Raw genomic sequence first — 18,587 nt, forward strand, 5'->3', positions numbered from 1 at the left:
AAAGATGGGCAAACATGGGCAAACGATTTTAAAGCGATTTCCGCAAAAAATTTTGAAAACAAAAATTTTTTAATTTTCGAAAAAAAAAAATTTTTCATAATTTTGAAACTAAGGGTGGGCAAAAAAAATTTTTCCTGGGCAAACATGGGCAAACGATTTAAAGCAATGGGCACCAATTTTTTTTTAAATATCTCAAATCACTGGACCCAGCTTCTCTGAGCTGGCAGAATTTGTACTTGACGTTTCTTGTAGAAAATATGTGGTCCAGCTCTTGCAGAAAATCTGTGCTTAGATTCTAGTGCGTAGTTCGGAATATGCAAAATAAAAATACGCTCAAAAATATATGCAGTAAATAAAATGTTTATTGTACTTCAAATTAAATTTATTTAAAATAAAACAATGAGTACTTAAAATTATATATGTCGGATCTTAAATTATGGTAGTCAGTGTAAAAGACTTAAATCAAATACGCGTACTAAGTGACATTTCTTGTCTCTACACTATAACGGTTGTTTGTTAGTACGCTTTGATCCTTCTATTCGCCAGATGGTCAGGATAGTTCGATGCGAACATGAGAGAGAGAGATGTTGCGTGAGGTTAGAGGTTTGAGAGAGAGATGTTGCGTGAGGATAGAGGTTTGAAAGAGAGATACACACTACGATTGTTGTGCGTGTATGCTTGAGCCACTGCGAGAGACAGAGATAGAAGTATGTTCGTTGCAGCTTTTCTGAAGAGCATTTTCGGTATGCAAAAAGGTTGGCGAACACTTCTAAGTTGGCAGTGGCGTGATCAAGTTTATTCGCCGTATACAATCTGCGTAATTAAATATGGAAGAAAATAATAATAACCCGACATATATTATATTATTTATAACTAAACAGTTTTACTTATAACTAAATAATCTTATAGCTAAAAGAAAAAATTAATTTATTTATCTATTTATTTATCTATATTCTTCGCCCTGGACAATGCATTGTAGTTTATATTTTTATCATCCAACATTGCTCTTTCGTGGTCCTCAAAACTGTAAATATAAATACAAATACAAATATATTTCTTAATTTAAATCAGATTAGAGTAGTAGTTTAAAAATATTAACAACTTACCTCTTATTGTTTTATAAAAGACGCGTTGGAAAAAAATCAACTTTCTTGTACAACACTCACAAAACAAATGACGCATGATACACAAAATTGCACATGTTGAGAAAAGTAGGCGTTAGGGAAATTACGCGTTGCGCTAAGAGGGCGTGTACACCAAACTCATTGCAAGAAGCTTTCTACAAGACGAGTCATCTAGCGATCTACTGGACTGTCTTGCAGTCACGGGCTTGGCATTTCACGATACACAATTGGGCTCTCGTGCAATAAGGCTGCACTCGAATGTGTTCTTGTAACAGATCCGTCAGTAAAAAATAGCTCAAAATTATTGTTTTTTAAATGTGCAATTTTTTCATTAAATAGAAGGAGAATACTAGAATTGCAAATTGATTTTTTGTTCTTTGTGGAACCTTAAAAAAAGTCAGTAAAGCCGGTTAGTTTTTTGCAATGGATACCAGAGGATTCGATTCCCTCGATATGCTCAAGCACGTCTGCGAACTGTCTGTATGTTTTTGTGTAACTTGTGTTTATGTGGGGACTGACACATATTGTTTTTCTTGCGGGAAGGTTTAAGGCAAAGACTTTAACCAGTTCCTTGGCAGTTGTGAATTTGTAGCGATAAAGTGGAGGCAATTCAGCAGCAAGATGATAAATTATTGGGACGGGTGTACACTTAATGAGTCCCAGCGCTTTTCTTAACTGGCAATTTGCGTGGCTTTGAATCTTGGACAAAGCTGATTTGCTGAGGTTGCTGAAAGAAGAGCATGCATATTCCAATTTGCTTCTCATGTATGCCTTGTAAAGAGTTAGGCTTTGTGACGGATGTATGCCGAAACGACAGCCGCTTAGGAGCCGAAGGAAAGTACACGCTTTTGACGTCTCAGAGATCGTTTGGTCAATGTGCGCTGACGAGGAGCTGGAGGCTGACACGACTCTGCCAAGGTATTTAATTTGGCTGACTTCTTTTATAGGCCTGTTTTGATGGAAAATGGATAGGGGGTCTTCTGTGAATGCTTAAGTGAATTACGTTGGATTTGGCTGCGTTGAATTGAAGGTCAGGCTATTGCAAACAATTTGAAATTCATTTCTTTTGTTGAAGTAGATCGGATGCTGTATTGAATTCTTTGTGAAAACAAATTAAAAAGAAATCGTCTGCGTATTGAAAAAGAGTGCAATTTGGGCCATTTAGATCGTGGAGTCCTGCCGTGTACAAGTTAAACAGAGTTGGACTAAGGCAGCTACCCTGACACACACCTTTACCAATTGTAACTTCACAATTTCCCTTGACTAGAGTTCCCCTGCGTAAAAAGCTACCACTCTACTCGACCAACTGCCTATAAAAACCTAGTTCGTTTAGCTTACACTAGAGGATGTCTATGTTTACGCAGTCAAAAGCTTTTTTTTGAGGTCTAAACATGCTGCTAAAACTTGATATTGCTTGGACTTCAGTGATTGAACTTTATTTATTAGATCATTGATGCACAAGGCTGTAGATCTCTGGCGGCGAAAAGCGTATGATCTCTCTGGGATTATTAAATTCGCGCGAATATGCTCCTCCATTCTTTGTTTCACTAGCCCCTCTAGTATTTTAAAAGGGACACTCAATAGGCAAATCGGTCTGTAGTTGCTTACTATTGAGGTGTCCATACCTTTCTTAGGGATGGGGACTACTCCAATCCTTCTCCAGCTTTCAAGAATGACGCCCATGGACCATTTCTTGTTTAGCATTTCTAGAAAACAGCATTTCCTTCTGTGATCCAGCTTTTGGATCATTTTGTATGAAATGCCATCAAGACCTCTGGCAGAGTTTGGATTTCTAGCTGAGGAAAATTCGTTCACAAATTCTTGGAAGCTGGACTTTCTGCGATTTTTAACTAGATTTTGAAAGTTTCTATCTGCTTCAAAAGCTTTCAGTGCGTCTTCTCTCTTTTTTTGTGCTGTAAAACTTTTTCCTGCAAGCATTTCTGAATCTAAACAATCTGTCTACTTCTGAGTCCCACCATTTCTTTGGCTTATATCTATTTTCCAAACTAATTATAATAGTGTGTTGCTTTGTGAGTTTTTTAACACTCTCGCTTAGGTTCTCTAGGCTGGTGAATTCACACTCAGCGAAGGCATCTGCGATTTTGTTATGCAAAATTTTCCTATGTGATGTTGCTGAGGGAAAATTATCAAAGCAAATGAATATTGGGAAATGACGACTGTTTGTAATACGCACATCGTGCGCTGACCATCTAATATTGCTAGCTCTTGAGTTGGTAAACGCTAGATCTAAGACGGAGGATTGGTTTAAGCTACGGGAAAATGTGGGGGAACCATCATTAAGGCAAATAAAGCCCGCGTCCATGGCAGCATCTTCCACAAGTTGGCCTTTGGAGTTAGAGCTTGGGCTACCCCAGGATGTTGACTTGGCGTTTATGTCTCCCGCGACTAGAGAAGGGTTATTAAGACCTGCTGCAAATTGAAAGATACTCTGCAAACCAAGTCCAACGTCCGCAGCTGAGGTGGAGGGGGAGGAATAGATACTAAAGATATTTAGATTATGTTTCAAATTTAGCGTTTGAATACCAACGCATTCGATTTTGGTAATGGTATTTAGTATCTGAAAGGTTATGTTGCTTCTAATGTATATTCCTACCCCTCCATATCCGTCATCCCTAGGCTTGCAATAAAATTTGTAATCAGGTATGCTACAATCGCTGTTGTCCATAACCCAGATTTCTGAAATAATAGCTATGTATGTATGTCTATGTTGTTGTTGTCGAGGTACATACATATATACATAGAAGTTGTTTGTTGTTGTATTAGGTCAGGCTTTGGATGTTAAATTGGAGGATCTTCATGATGATAAGACGTTTCCAAGAGAGAGTTGGCTAGCTATTTTATAGGCATCTATCTCTGCGTTGGCTGAATTTATAAAATCTCTAAGCTCCACGAGAAAAGCTGAAAATATACTGGTTGTGGTGTCTTCTCTGCACTCAGTTACAAAGGCAGCAATTTTAGTGCTTAACTGACTGAGTTTCTCCTCAGCAAAGAAGTGGTTCGGGCTGGCTGCTCTCACTGGTGTAGGATTTGAAAAGGATTGGACTGGCGTATTCTGAAGTGAAGAATTAGAGGATCTGGCTGATCTAGGGTTGCCTGTTTGCTTGGGTAGCTGTGGGACAATTTTTTCGCTGGACAATTTGGGTCAGTCGCCACGTGCTGCTCCTTGCAGTTGACGCATGAGATTGGGCCGCAAGGAACCTGCTTGTCATGTGCAAGACCGCACCTAAAACATCTGGCCTTACTCTTGCAATGTTTAGCCAGGTGACTAAACCGGAAGCAGCAGAAACATTGGCAAAAATAAATGAACGGCTGAACAGACATAAGCTTTATCTCTTTAGGAATCACTGCTCCATTAAAGCAAAGTTTTACTCGTCCAGTCTGGATAAGCTGTCCGTCAATTCTAGATTTTTTTCATTATGCGTTCGACTTGTGATGTCAGATTTAATGTTTTTCAAAATATCGGAATCTGAAAGGTTTAAAGGAATATTGAAAATAATGCCTGCCGTGTTTACTAGGTGGCGAGGGATCTTCGGCTCGTAGCAGCTTGAGCGTAAATCGCCACATTAAGCCAAGTTATTAGCGGCCTGCGCCGAGTTGCAAGAGACTTTGCACCGTCCGTACCCCATCTTCGTAATCTCCTCTGTGCTCTCTATTCCTTTTGACGACAGAAAAACCTCCAGCTCGATGGAGTTTATGGCTCCGCCATTTCCATTTAAAGTTTTTTTTCCAGATATACCGCATAAGGGCTCTTGTGGTTGTCGTTGTAAAAGTATCCATTTACATTTTCCTTGCTAGTTCCGTTATCCATGGTGATTGTTGGTGTTTTTACTTTTTCCGTTTTATTCTGCTTTGTTGCTTTGTCCGTTATTTCTGAGCGCGTGGCTTCAGAACTGGTCATACTTTTTTTATTGGTTTGTTTTGCAGTGTTCATTTTGTTGGATGTGCTTTCCAATTTTGAATTATTAATTTTTGAAGAAGCCGAATTGATTGAAGAGGCAGTTGTTCGCCAGGTGGCGATTCTCCCACTTGAGTTGGACGTGCTGGCCATGATCGCGCCTACAAATTCTCCTATTTTTCTTGTGCCTGTGGGCTAGAGAAAATAGTGGGAAAGTAGGGGAAAAAACCGCTGAAATGATCGAAAGGGGTTGAAAAGGGACAGAAAGAAAAAGCGTCCGCGCAGGATGAAAGCTAAACGGAGACTCTTCTAAATTATTTAATATGAAAAAGTAATGAAACCGGTAGTTTTCGAAAATTGAACGTCTACAAAAATGAAACCTAAACCAATTATAATAACATTATATGTATATTGTAGACATAAACTTTCAAAATCAATTTATTATGTAAACTATGTGTTTATACCCGCTACCCATAGGGTAGAGGGTATTATAACTTTGTGCCGGCAGGAAATGTATGTAAAAGGAGGCATCTCCGACCCTATAAAGTATATATATTCCTGATCAGCGTCAACAGCCGAGACGATCTAGCCATATCCGTCCGTTCGTATGAAACTCTGGATCTCAGAGACTATAAGAGATAGAGCTATAATGATTTTCGACAGCATTTGTTGTGTTTGCACGCAGATCAAGATTGTTTTAAATTTTTACCTCGCCCACTTCCGCCCCCGCAAATCAAAAAAATCGAATAACAAGCGTAATTTTAAAGCTAGAGCTGCGAATGGTATACATATACAATAAAAATAATAATAATAATTGTGATTCCTGCAAATTTGGATGCGATTAGATACAAAAGTGGAAGTTATTAAAGAATTACTTTTGTATGGACAAAAACGCCTAATTACTTAGTTGCTTCGTCTGACAATCTGGTATATTGTGCCATCTATGGTATATTTTGAATGGGGTACTATATCGATATACCAAATATACAATTTTGAATATTTTTTAAATTTTCGGTATAATTTGAGAAAAATATCGAAATATTTTGCTTTTATTCAAAATGGGTAGCGGGTATCTCACAGTCGAGCACAAACGACTGTTTCTTTCTTATTTGTTTTTTCTTATAACCAAAGAAACAGGTCCACGCAATAATTGTATCAAGAAATAAAAATTTCGATAAACATATGGGCATTTCCACAGAAAGGTCCACCGCGACCAAAAAATTAAAAGTTTTTGAAAATGATTTCTTGCAACATGGTTACATAAAGAAATATTCAAATTTAATAAACTTGAAAGAATTTTGCATTTATCATTTATAGATTTCAAAATATTCGAATGCAAAGTCCCGCAAACGCACCTGTTGTGATTATGATGTTTTTAAGGCATATTTTGTTTTGATAACAACTTCTAAAATAAATGCGTTATGCTTTGTCTTTTGCTTTGTAAAATCATTTGGAGATTGCAAGAAACGAAAGAGAACGCAAAAGTAACATGGGATCACCAATAACGGTAAAAATTTTGATTTGCTTTATCACTTATTTTAATGTCCCGTGCGCGACCGAAAAACAACATTTCTTATCAGTAAATCCAAATCACTGGCTCGAATTGCATCAAATTTTTTTTGCAAACAGAGTTTATGCGCGCAGTAAATATATAAAAAAAATTTGGAGAAAAAAAAATATTTGTATTTTTGGTGATCATTTAAAGTTTGTCCCGTGCGCGACCGTAAGTACACAACATAAGTACCAACTTATTCCTCTCTCTTATTTACACAATATGAATGATGGAGTAAGTTGGCAGCATTGGCGCAAAATTAACAAATAAGAAAGCTACAGTCGAGTGTGCTCGACTGTGAGATACCCGCTACTCATTTTGAAAAAAAGCAATATATTTTGCGGTATTATTCTCAAAATATACCAAATATACTACAAAAATACTAAAAATATATACCAACTGGTATATATGATATATCGATATAGTATCGCATTCAAAATATACCATAGACTGCACAATATACCAGATTGTCGGCCAAAGCAACTCAGACCCCTAGTAAGTAGGTGTATTTGCACATACAAAAGTATTTCTTTAATAACTTCCACAATTTTAGTCTGATCGCAACCAAATTTTGAGGAATCATAACTATTATAGTTATTATTCTATATACCAAAATAAGCAACTCTATCTATAAAATTACGATTGTTATTCAATTTTGTTGATTTGCGGGGGCGGAAGTGGGCGTGTCAAAAATTTGAAACAAATCTGATCTGTGTGCAAACATAACAAATGCTGTCGAAAAAAAATTATAGCTCTATCTCTTATAGTCTCTGAGATCTAGGTGTTCATACGGACAGACACACACTCACACAGACAGACAGACGGACATGGCTAGAACTTTATAGGGTCGGAGATGCCTCCTTCTACCTGTTACATACATTTCCTGCTGACACAAAGTTATAATACCCTTCTACCCTATGGGTAGCGGGTATTCAAACCACTTGAATGACGTATCAATTGTTTTTTTAAAGGTAAGGTAAGTTCTGAGAAGGAAATCAAAGATCTACCAATGAAGTTCTTTTGGCGTCACAACATCTTTTTGAAAAGCGGTGGTTTTGGATCTATGGCCCAAAAAGATCCTAAAAGTTCGGCATTTGTGCTTTCTTTACCATAATCTATATTATTCTCAGCAAGTGCTTTGAGTTTGTCCTTGTGTATTTAAGGTGACTTCGATGCAATCAAAGTTGAGGGTGACAATAGGTTCGCCAAAGGAAGACTAGTTCCGCTCAAAGTTACACAAACCTCTGCAGACAGCATGGAATCTAATATTTGCATCGCTTTTTCAATCACTTTTTCTACTTAATAATTGACAAGAAACGCAACCTTGTAAGCAGCAATTTTAAAATCAATTCAATTAAAAAAAAATTAATCTCCACATTGGAAAGAAATTATAGCTAACATCGTCGTTTATCTGTTTCTGATTACATGTTTACTGAAGCACTTATTTGAGCTGAAATGTGCCTTAAGCTGATCCACTTTTAAACTTACCTTATACAGGCATTCACTTTTGGTTTTCGTTTTGAAAACGAAAAAATTTGTGCTCCCGTTTTCACTTTCACAAAATTCTTTCGAATTGCAAAACGAGAAAATTGGCCGAAATGAAAAGTAAATGCCTTTTTCTATATTAAATTGGAATTTATTTGCAAAATGAAAAAAAGTAGTTGACTCATTGGTTTATTGTCGTACTTTTAAGACCGCCAGAAGATCAATTAGGCTTGTAATTATTTTTAAAACAACTAATTTCTGACCGCACCTCAAATTTGGAAATAAAATTTTGCCGTCGGCAACAACAATTTTGTTAACCGAATTTTACCAATACTTCCTCTAGAAGATCTACATTATAAATTTGTTTATTAATATACCTAATACTATCAACAAGACAAAAATTATTTTGATTTTAGAGGTGCACTTATATTAATAATAATTATTTTTGCTGAGCTGCACACTTTTTCAACTTCCAACGACTGCAGCAGCTAACGCAACTACGAAGTCAAAACACAATAATGACAGCGAATAACGGTGCTTTGCCCGTCTAGAGGCAGTCCTAAGCTCTGTAATAATGTCCCATTTCCACTGCCACTCAGTTATTTTATGTTCGAACCGACTTTTTTCTTATGGGTTTTACATGGGGCGAACATTCGACGTGAACGGAAAAGAACCGAGGTGTTCAACGCATAATATCGGAATGGTAATTGAGTCTACAACTCCTCGTCTTTCCCACCTTATTGAATTAATAAGACTGACAAAAAATTCGAATTAAAGAAAATACCAATGAATTTTATTTTAATTAGTTTAAAGTGGTAACGATTAGTGCACCATCATCAAAAGCGATACTTTTAAATATATCGATAATGCTCAGATTATAAGATAAAAGCAAATCACATCAGCGTATTTCTCAAAGGAAAAGTTTTAACAAAGTGGGTGTCTAAATCATCTCAGTGTATTCATTGAGTGTTGATCAAGGGTATATTGGTAATCTATAGCCCAAAAGAACAAGATCATAAAATGAATTTCGAAGACATAAAAATACCTGGTAAACTGGTGCCCGACAACTATTTGCAGCTATCCTTGGCAGCGCGGCGCCGGAGGCAAAAAAACTTTAAGGAATTGCTAGAAAAGGTAAACAAATGTTGGCAACTATGTTACTGATCTCAATAAAAATTGTATTTGTAGCGTAAATTGCCAGAACATGGTTGGAGAGATGAGGAGGTCGAAGCCCTGGTCCATGAATTGGCCACACTCGATAGCAACAACTTCAGCCATAATATTGGTATGGGCGAGCGAGAAGCGCGCATTGCTTGCAGTAAGTAGATTGATACATTAAACAATAAACATTATAGAAAATGTTTTAAAATTTTATTAGATCTGGTTGCTCGACGTCATTACAACTTCGGACATGGCATCGGTCGCTCTGGGGATCTGCTTGAGGCGCAACCAAAAGCCGCCGGCTCCACGCTGCTGGCCAATTTGACAAACGCGCTGCTGCTGGATCTGCTGCAAACGCTGGGCATGCGAAGTTGTCGTGGCTGCCTCCTGGTGCCAATGGCCACCGGCATGACTTTGTCTTTGTGCCTCTTGGCGCTTAGCAAACAGCGGCCTAATGCACGCTTGGTGCTCTGGTCACGTATTGATCAGAAATCCAGTTTTAAGGCTATCACCGTTGCAGGTTTGCATCCAATTATCATCGAGACCTTGCTGCTGGATAAGGAGCAGTCCTTGGTCACAGATGTGACCAAGTTTCGGCAAGAAATCGATGAGCTGGGCGCCGAAAACATCCTTTGTCTATATACGACCACTAGCTGCTTTGCTCCTCGCAACAGTGACAACGTCGTGGAACTGGCGAAGCTGGCCAAGCAAATGGCGTTGCCGCATATCGTTAACAATGCTTATGGACTGCAATGTGAGCCAATAATTGCGCAATTGGAGAAGGCCTTAAACACGGGACGCATCGATTACATTGTGCAGAGCTCGGACAAGAATCTTCTAGTGCCAGTTGGTGGCGCAATTGTGGCCACCCGTGATGAGGCAATGCTGAAGCATCTGGGTAGCAGCTATGCAGGTCGCGCTAGCAGCTCGCAGTCTCTGGATGTCCTCATGACGCTGCTCTCGCTGGGTCGCAGTGGTTACGAATCTCTTCTGTTAGAGCGCAGTCACAACTTTGAATATCTGCAACACCGTCTGCAGGAATTTGCTGCCCAAGCCAGCGAAATTGTACCTCAGTGCGCGAATAACGGCATTTCGTTAGCTCTCACACTGAGCTCATTATGCGCTAATCCTGGAGACCATCGCAATGCTCTCACTGAACTGGGATCAATGCTGTACACACGCGGAGTCTCCGGCGCACGAGTTGTGCCCCCTGGAGACGTGAAGTGCATCGATGGCTACGAATTCAAAAGTGAGCAGAAATAATTACAAATTATATAATTTCCATACTATAATTAATTGCATTTCTAGATTTCGGTTCGCATCGAGACGAGCAACTGAAAGTGCCATACTTGACAGTGGCTGCTACACTTGGAGTCACCAAAGCGGAGATCGACAGATTCTTTGAGGTCTTGCACAAATGCTGGGCCCAGCTGAGTAAATCTAATGTTAATTAGTGATCAATAAGGAATGTATTTATATATTTCTATTTAACAATTGTGTCACCTGCAATTTGGAATACACTTGGCATAGATAATATAACTACCGATTGCTGGGTTCATTCTCCTTATTCTTCGTACTAGTTTTGGCCTTCGGTAGCTGATGTTCCTGTTGCTGCTGCTGTTGCAGTTGCTTGCTTTGTAAATGCTGATGCATTTTCGCCTTAATCGTGGCTAACGAATCGTGATACTCCTGCTTGATGCGATCGAGCTCGCGTTTCATGTAAGCATCCTTATCGTCAGCATAGAGCTTATAATTTTGGGCAGTTCGCTTTGCGCTCTGATAACGCTTCTCGGCAATGCGCAGCGCCTCCTCGTTGCTTTCGTGCAGTGTCTGCATCTTCTGCTGCCAGTGTTCCTCCAACTGTCCCATTGTATCCTTTTGTTTATTCCATTCTGTCATTAGGGCTCGCATGGAGCACCGCTCCGATTCGATGCTCGCATGTTGCTCGTCCATCTCACGTACCAAGTCAGCAATGCGCTGATTTTTTGCCTGCAACTCGTCGTGACACTTTTGCAGCATTTGCTTCTGCTTCTCATCCTTGTCACACAGCAGCTCCTTCATTTGATCGCGCTCCGCAAGTATTGTTTCTTTGAGCAAATCCACCTCGGTTTGGCGCTGCATCAGATCGCGACAAACCAGCTGATACTCACGATGCAAACACAAACTACGCTCCTCCGCCTGCTGCAGACGCGTCGATGAACGCTTCAACTCGGCGGCAAACAATTTGGCCATCTCATCACGCACTCGCTGCTCGATTTGTTTGACACGAGTCTGAGAGAACTCTGGCGATGCTGAGCCTTCTTCCGCTCTAGCATCACCAGCGGCGCCCGCTTGTGGTACCGGACTGTCGTAATGCTGCTGCAGCCTTAACTTCTCCTCAAGTTCCAACTTCACTGATTTTAATTGATCGAATTCAGAGGACAGCTCCGTAAGTTGCTTTGCCTGCAACGAGCTAAGATTCTGCAACTTGAGCATCTGGATTTCCATCTGCAATTCAAGATTAATACTCAGCACACAGTCTAATGTTTTCATCAAAACTCACCTTGGTAATCTCAGCTAGCTGTTCGCTGCATTTGCTGCAATTACCCATCGTACCTTCCTTGGATACCTTTTCTAGGTCGAGTTTCTGTTTTTCGTATTTCAAGCGCACCGTCTCGAGATCTCGTTCATGCCGTTGCTTCTCCGCTTCGAGTAGTTTGGCCAGCTCCTGTGATTTGAGCTCAGCCAGCTGCAGATTGCACTGAAGTTGCGCCAACTGTTGACGCTGCTCTTGCAGCTCCTTAGAGCTATCCAATTCGCTTAGTTTGCGCAGCTGATAACTGAGACTTTCCTTGTCGTTGGCAATGTCGGTGTACAATTTCTTTAAGCGATCCACCTCGCCTCTGGAATCCTTCAGCAGTATCTTGTGCCGCTCCAGCTCCAACACCAAGTTATCAGCCGTTGAACGCATTCGCAACTGGCTATTCTCATCTTTAAGCTCATTGTGTTGACGCTGCAGCTTCTCATGCTCGCGCCGCAACTCATCCAACTCCATATTAGCTTTCTCCAAACGCTGTTCGATCTCTTGACGTTGCTTTGTCAATTCTTCAAGATCACTGTGGAACTTTCTGTCACTGAGTGAAGCATTCTGCTGCCGTTGCTCTAATTGATCATGCAACACTTTCACTTTGGACTCCAGGCGCATATTGTCGTCCTTCATGGTGGCCAACTCCACCAGCATTTTGTTCTCAATATTGCGTTGCGAACGCAATTCAATATTTCGCTCATCTAGCTGCTTCTCCAACTTGCGCACCTCTTCCCGTTTGCTCTTCATCATTCCAAAGGTTCGGTACAGGTCCTGTTTAAATTTGCTAAGACGTTCAACAGGATTCAATGGTGTGCTCACGATTAGCTGATTAGCTGGTAACTGAAGCTTGGCTTGACTTGGGGACTCCGATACATCTGATTGGTGCTGCTGCATAAGTGTGTCCATTAAATCCATCTCAGCTGAGGTGCCATGCAAGCGATCCGTCAACTCGGCAATCGTCTGCTCCATGTTACCCATCTGCCTGTGCAGATCAGCGATACATTGCTGCTGACGCGTATACTCCGCCTCAAAGGTGGGAGTGGCTGTCAATTGGTTGCAGCGACGCTGCGCTACATCCAGCGCCGTATTTAGCTCGTTGATCTTGTCGGCCTTGTCCAGCAGCATGGTCTCATGGCTCGACTGCAGCGCATTATAGCGCATATGCATTTGGTCAAGCTCCTGCTGCTTCTTATCCAGCTGATCCGCCAACTGGCTTAGCTGATGTTGGCTTAGCTCCGACTGAGCGCGATGCTGCTCTTCCAGCTGTTTCAGTCGTAGCTCGGCAGTGTGGTCGTCATGTCTGTGCAGATCACGTTCGACCATCGCGTACTTGCGCTGAACATCGTCCAGCAGCGTTTGTGCCGTCTCCAGCTTACCCACCAGCTGTGTGTTTTCTGCCTCTAGCTTCTTTTTATCGCTACGGAGTTTGGCAACATCATCCTCGAGATGTGAACACTTCTCCTTGCTATCGACGAGCAATTCGTGGGCATGCTGCTTCTCCCGTCGCGCCCGCTCGAGCTCCGCCTCTGTGATGGTTACACGCTTAAGGTAATCGTTTGTTTTCTTTTGCGCCTCCGTTGCTAGCTTGTTGATGTTACTCAGCTCGCGGGTCTTCGATTCCAATAACATTTTCAGCTTATGCATTTCATTGCTACCATTTGCATAATCTAATTGCTGTTGGTGTTGGGGTTGTGCCGTTGGAAGCGCCGGCAAAGGTGGCAAGAGACTTGACGGAAAATTTGTAGTGGAGTCAATGGTGCTCTCGTTATCGTCGTCATCCAAATCATCAAAAGCATTCTCCAATAAATTACCCAGCTACAATACACAAGAAAACTGAAAACATAAAGAGGTGGGTCGTCATCATCTACTTACCTCCGCTTCACGCCTTTTTTGATCCTGCAACGCTTCTTCTTCTTCCTGCCGCTCCAGCGTTGAGTTGACTTTTAAGGTCTCTGCTCCCTGGAACAAGCTAACTCCTGGGGTGTTCATTTTTCTGCCTTTTAAATTTTTCTTTTCGTGTTTAGAGTTAAATTTAATTTAAATTTGAATTTGAGCAGAAGGCGCATCCGCAATTTGTTTACTTCAATTTTAAGCTGATTACGCAGCTTCAGTCTTAGTGTGTGATGTTACAAATAAGCTGATCATTGAAAACAACATTATTTAGCAATATACAAAGAAGATACTGTTTATTAATATGCACAAAATTAAAAATGTATAATATTGGAATATTATGCTTTAGATTTTTTAATTGATTGCAAACAGAAATCATTGTTGATGAGTTTATCGATAATTCGATTTTTTTAAAATTATTTCAACATAGTTTAATTTGCCAATCAGGAAGAATATTTATAAATAACAGAATATCATATATTTTGGTATAAGATTACTTTGTCGTAAAGAACTGTGCTAAGGTGCAATTAACATTTGAGAAATATTTGATTTGGCGCCAATAAGATATACCAATCGACAGATTAATCTCCACCTGGTTACACTTTACAGTATATTAGTGGCAGCGTCGCTGCAATTTGTTCACGGAACCAGGACGGTGGTAGGAACTATTTTTTCTGTTCGACTGTTAATTGCAATATTCTGTTAAAGCTTAACATAAGTATATATGTACATATATCGCAATACGATTTCTGCATACTGATAAATTCTTGAATGTATTCAAAAAATAATAACATATTAATGTAATTTTCACTTCCAAGCTTCTTTTTTACCATACTTATGAAAACAAAGGAAGCTTAAGATGAACTTATAGCAACCATATATGTACATACATACATATGTATTTTGTATATTAAGATATATTACAATTTATATATAATATAAAAAGACCACAATCTGAGTTCAGACATACTGTATTGCCCTAGCTGTTGACGCTGATGAAGAGTATACGTATGAATATAGTTTATAGGGTTAAAGACATATGTATGTATATTCTTCTGGGATATGGATATCTGACATAATTTTTTTTTTTTTTATTAATTTTTTAAATTTTTAACTATTCCAAAAAACCTATTTATTTTCAAATGCAAATCTAACCGATAGAAACTCACTCGCATACAGATTCGAATTTGATTGAAGAGTTTTTAAATAGGCTATTTATTGTAATCCATCATTAATGCAAGTACTATTTATGTTATTTCCCACAAAAATATCAAAACCCACAACTTCAAAAACAGAATTTTTAATACTGCACAACTATACCAATAATAAAAACAAAGTTTTGCATAAGTTTTGTTTTACTTTTTAAATTTTTTCGTTTTTTATTATTATTATACAGACTTTCCATTCATAAACGCACTTACATTGGGACATTTATCTAATTTCTCGGCATCTATTTGGAAAACCTTGGACAAACGTTTCCAACTTTGCGCATCAAAGTAATAGAAGGTGCCACGCTCTTTTGTACCATTTTTTTCATATTGATTAATGCCAGGAATTCGAGTTATCCAAATCTTCTCCTCCACATGATATCGCCATTCGCGACTATGCCTAAACATACGATAAAATGATTAATTCATTCTTGCGAAAAATATGCTTCTACTTCGAAGAGCCACTTACAATTCAGAAGCTGCCATTAATTGCATTTTATCGCCGATGTTTGTATAGAAGAGGAAAAAGAGCAGATCTTCTTGCAGCACTTTTAATGCCGGCGCTGTGAGCTTATCTCTAATCGCAAAATTGATCAGATATTCGGGTGGCACGTTGTATTCAACGTCTTGTGCTCTGTGGATTACAAATCATTCGACATAATTAATATGAAGCCCTTCAATTAGATCAAGAATCCTATAGTCACCTGCAGGGCTGTTCCACGAACGGTCCAGCGAATGTTGGATGCAAACTCTCTTGTGAATTTAGATTTAGTCCCAGGCCCGTTAAGTCCGTGCCCAACGATAATGTCACCAGATTGGGATCCGTTTCGGCTGCTCTTATGAATGTCAGCAGACCTACCATGCCAAACTGATTGTTGACCATGCTCGCTGGTATATTTGTGACCTTGCCTATTACCGTTTGATGATGGAAGTGTTGTTAGATTCAGTTTTATACATTTCTATTGTACGCTTACCATCTGGCGATGTTTGTACGCCGCTTTTCACAAGCTTATCATTGCTGGAATTATCGTTCATATGGTCGCCGCCAGCTCCGCTGCCAAGTCCTCCGCCAACGCCCATCATAGCATTTTGCCCGGTGACGCTATTGACACCACCGCCGCCTCCGCCAGAGCCAACTAGCCCTACATGCGTAGCGCTACCAACTCCACTTGCTCCACTACTGCCGCCGCCACCTCCAACAACAACACCGCCAAGTCCACTGCCAACGGCACCAAGCCCATTGCCCCCAACAACTGCACTAGCGGCACTTGAACCTCCGCCGCTGACCACAATGGAATTCATCGTCTTTTCCGTGCCATCGAGATTGTTCTCTGCAATGCCACTGCCACCAATGCCGCCGCCACCAGCCGCGTTTCCAATGCCACCGCTGCTGCTGCCTATCGCGTTCGTTGTGCCATCCGAATTCTGGGTGCCCGGTAACGCTGGAAAGTCTTCGTTAGACATCGTAAATTCCGACTGCTCCGACGTCGGTTGTTTCACCATGCCGACTGCAAGGAGCATCAAAACTCGATCAGTTGAATGAGTAAACACAAAAATAAATATGAACTATTTGTAATCGGGGACAATAATGCAAGAATTTACAACGAACGTTTCACAGACAAATTATCTATACCAAAAGATTATTAAAAACACCACCATATTTTCGCTTTACAATACAATAAAATTGGTTTTACAGTCCTGATGTTTAACTCAGTCCAAGTAACGTCGAGAACTATCTTATTGATCGATCATGCTATATCGTGTTCACAAGTACCATATCCCAACTTCTCAAAATTAAAATTTTAAATTAGTCCGGGAATGGATCTAATAGCATTAAAACAGAAAACATTGAATGTACTGAAATCAATCCGTATACCAAACAGACATATTTCAAAATTAGCGCAGTAACTACGGTTCAAAGTGACTAATATACATAATAATATATATAATATAGACTAATATACATAATTATGTTTATATATGTTAGAAGAAATATATATAAACATCAATATAATTATACCTTCATAACTATACGATAAGAAGCCTTAACCAAAACCATAACCAATTATAATCTTATGACAAGACATTGTAACAGAAATTAAAATTAAATAAAGTTGGATTTTTGATTTGAACTCACAAGAGGTAAAGAAATTACCGTAGGGTTTGCTGCCCGGCGGCTGGAGGGGATTCGATTGGGGCAGTGTTTGATCATTCTGACCGCGTGCATTCGTTAGGGATGGAAACTCTGTTGGATCGAGCAGCGCTGGCGTTGATGCGTCAGCCCCACTGCCACCACCACCGAACACGTGAAAGTTATTTAAAGGACCACCCCCACCGCCCCCGCCACCTGTTCCATAGCCGCCGCGGGTGGACTGCATAAAGTTGCCCATGTTCGACTGCAAAATATAATTTTTGCACAAAATGATTAATGATGAATGCCAAGCACAGAATGATTTTGTAGTACTCACCATGGGCCCGCTGCCCAAACCCTGCATGGCACGACGCTCCACGAACGGCCGCTGGCCAAACAGATTCGAAGTTCGATTGCCACTCGATAAGGCGGGACCGCCGACCGATAACTGCGCATTACGATTTGGCGATAACTGTTGCGGTTGTTGTGTTTGTTGACCGTAATTCGTGGCGCCTGGATAGGAGGTGGCGAAATCTGCTGCAACATTACATAAATTTAGGTTCTTTGATCTTCTCGTTAGTTAATTAAACAACTCACCGGTTTGAAACATGCCGGACGTAGGTGTTACATGACCAGACATAGAGCTACCACCAAAGCCGCCTGTTGTTCGGCCCGTTAAAGCTGCGTTTGCTATGCTTCTCGGGGGGTTGTTGAAAATTTAAATTCGCCATAATCTAAATAATATACAAAATATTAAAATTAATTAAAAAGAAACAAATATTTGTGCAGTTGATAACAAAAATGATTGGTGATACCGAAATCATGAAGTTGCAATTGATATCAAAATTATTCTATTTTTATCGATTTTATAGCTACCCCACAAGATGAACCCAACGATATTTATCGCTGGATTGCAATGTTTATCGAACATTTATTCAATGCACTGTTGCTGTTGTTTTTGGCGCGAACCCAAAACGACACCCAATTGGACAACAACAACAGATGCAGCACAAAAAAAAAAAATTCGAGGCCGGCTATTGTTTATCGCTAGGGTGAGTTAAATTAAATAAGTAGACAAGAGGTGTGCTATGACAATGACTCATTTAGATCGAAGGAGAGCTAACAACAAACAGCAACCAGAGCGCTCATGATAACAAACTGGTAGCATTTAGATATAGATAGACAATTCTTGTTGCTCGTCGAATCAAAAAACGAATCACAACATATGCTGCGTTAAAAAAAAAATATAAATAAGTCCATAATCGAGATTTTCTTTACTTTCATACTATCATTGATATGCAAGTGATTTTTATTTAAGCTACTATTGCTATGATATTAAAGCCAAGGTCGCTGGAACTTTACATAACGCTTATCGTGCATACAGGCAGAACAATAAAAACTAATCAGTCGTTCAGACGTAATAAAGCTGTTTAGCTGTTACAGCTAGAATAATAAAAGTGGTAGATAATGTGAATCGAGTACTTAATACGCAGGTAAACAATGTTGTATGCATTTTACAACACTGTTTTCAGATTTAATGGCTGCGCAACCAAC

At 39.8% G+C, this 18,587-nt stretch overlaps 3 protein-coding genes across 3 annotated transcripts; 1 reads left to right on the top strand and 2 right to left on the bottom strand.

Moving 5' to 3' along the window:
• The first annotated feature begins 8,923 nt into the window (after positions 1-8,923).
• LOC132785007 (O-phosphoseryl-tRNA(Sec) selenium transferase) lies at positions 8,924-10,894 on the top strand. Its single transcript, XM_060790958.1, has 4 exons — positions 8,924-9,211; positions 9,266-9,395; positions 9,456-10,487; positions 10,547-10,894. The coding sequence occupies exons 1-4, from the start codon at positions 9,098-9,100 to the stop codon at positions 10,690-10,692; spliced, it is 1,422 nt and encodes a 473-aa protein (XP_060646941.1). The 5' UTR covers positions 8,924-9,097; the 3' UTR covers positions 10,693-10,894.
• Positions 10,778-14,061, bottom strand: LOC132785006 (protein lava lamp). The gene is made up of 3 exons (XM_060790957.1): positions 13,677-14,061; positions 11,781-13,619; positions 10,778-11,725 (listed from the first exon to the last, which is right to left on the bottom strand). The coding sequence occupies exons 1-3, from the start codon at positions 13,791-13,793 to the stop codon at positions 10,778-10,780; spliced, it is 2,904 nt and encodes a 967-aa protein (XP_060646940.1). The 5' UTR covers positions 13,794-14,061.
• Positions 14,062-15,042: 981 nt separating this feature from the next.
• On the bottom strand, positions 15,043-17,767 carry LOC132784398 (regulator of gene activity). Its single transcript, XM_060790002.1, is given in 8 exon segments — positions 15,043-15,302; positions 15,372-15,536; positions 15,607-15,811; positions 15,877-16,410; positions 17,058-17,298; positions 17,371-17,567; positions 17,631-17,739; positions 17,741-17,767. Coding segments are annotated over 8 exon segments (1,695 nt in total). The 5' UTR covers positions 17,765-17,767; the 3' UTR covers positions 15,043-15,082.
• Between the last annotated feature and the right edge of the window lie 820 nt (positions 17,768-18,587).

This window comes from Drosophila nasuta, chromosome 2R (genome assembly GCF_023558535.2).
Source record: "Drosophila nasuta strain 15112-1781.00 chromosome 2R, ASM2355853v1, whole genome shotgun sequence".
Classification (NCBI taxonomy): domain Eukaryota; kingdom Metazoa; phylum Arthropoda; class Insecta; order Diptera; family Drosophilidae; genus Drosophila; species Drosophila nasuta.

Coding starts and splice junctions, on each gene's coding strand:
- LOC132785007 (XM_060790958.1), top strand. CDS start 9,098: ATGAATTTCGAAGACATAAAAATACCTGGTAAACTGGTGCCCGACAAC. Junction 9,396..9,455: donor AGAAGCGCGCATTGCTTGCA/GTAAGTAGATTG, acceptor AAATTTTATTAG/ATCTGGTTGCTCGACGTCAT. Junction 10,488..10,546: donor CGATGGCTACGAATTCAAAA/GTGAGCAGAAAT, acceptor TTGCATTTCTAG/ATTTCGGTTCGCATCGAGAC.
- LOC132785006 (XM_060790957.1), bottom strand. CDS start 13,793: ATGAACACCCCAGGAGTTAGCTTGTTCCAGGGAGCAGAGACCTTAAAA. Junction 13,620..13,676: donor AAAAAAGGCGTGAAGCGGAG/GTAAGTAGATGA, acceptor TGTGTATTGTAG/CTGGGTAATTTATTGGAGAA. Junction 11,726..11,780: donor AGCTAGCTGAGATTACCAAG/GTGAGTTTTGAT, acceptor CTTGAATTGCAG/ATGGAAATCCAGATGCTCAA.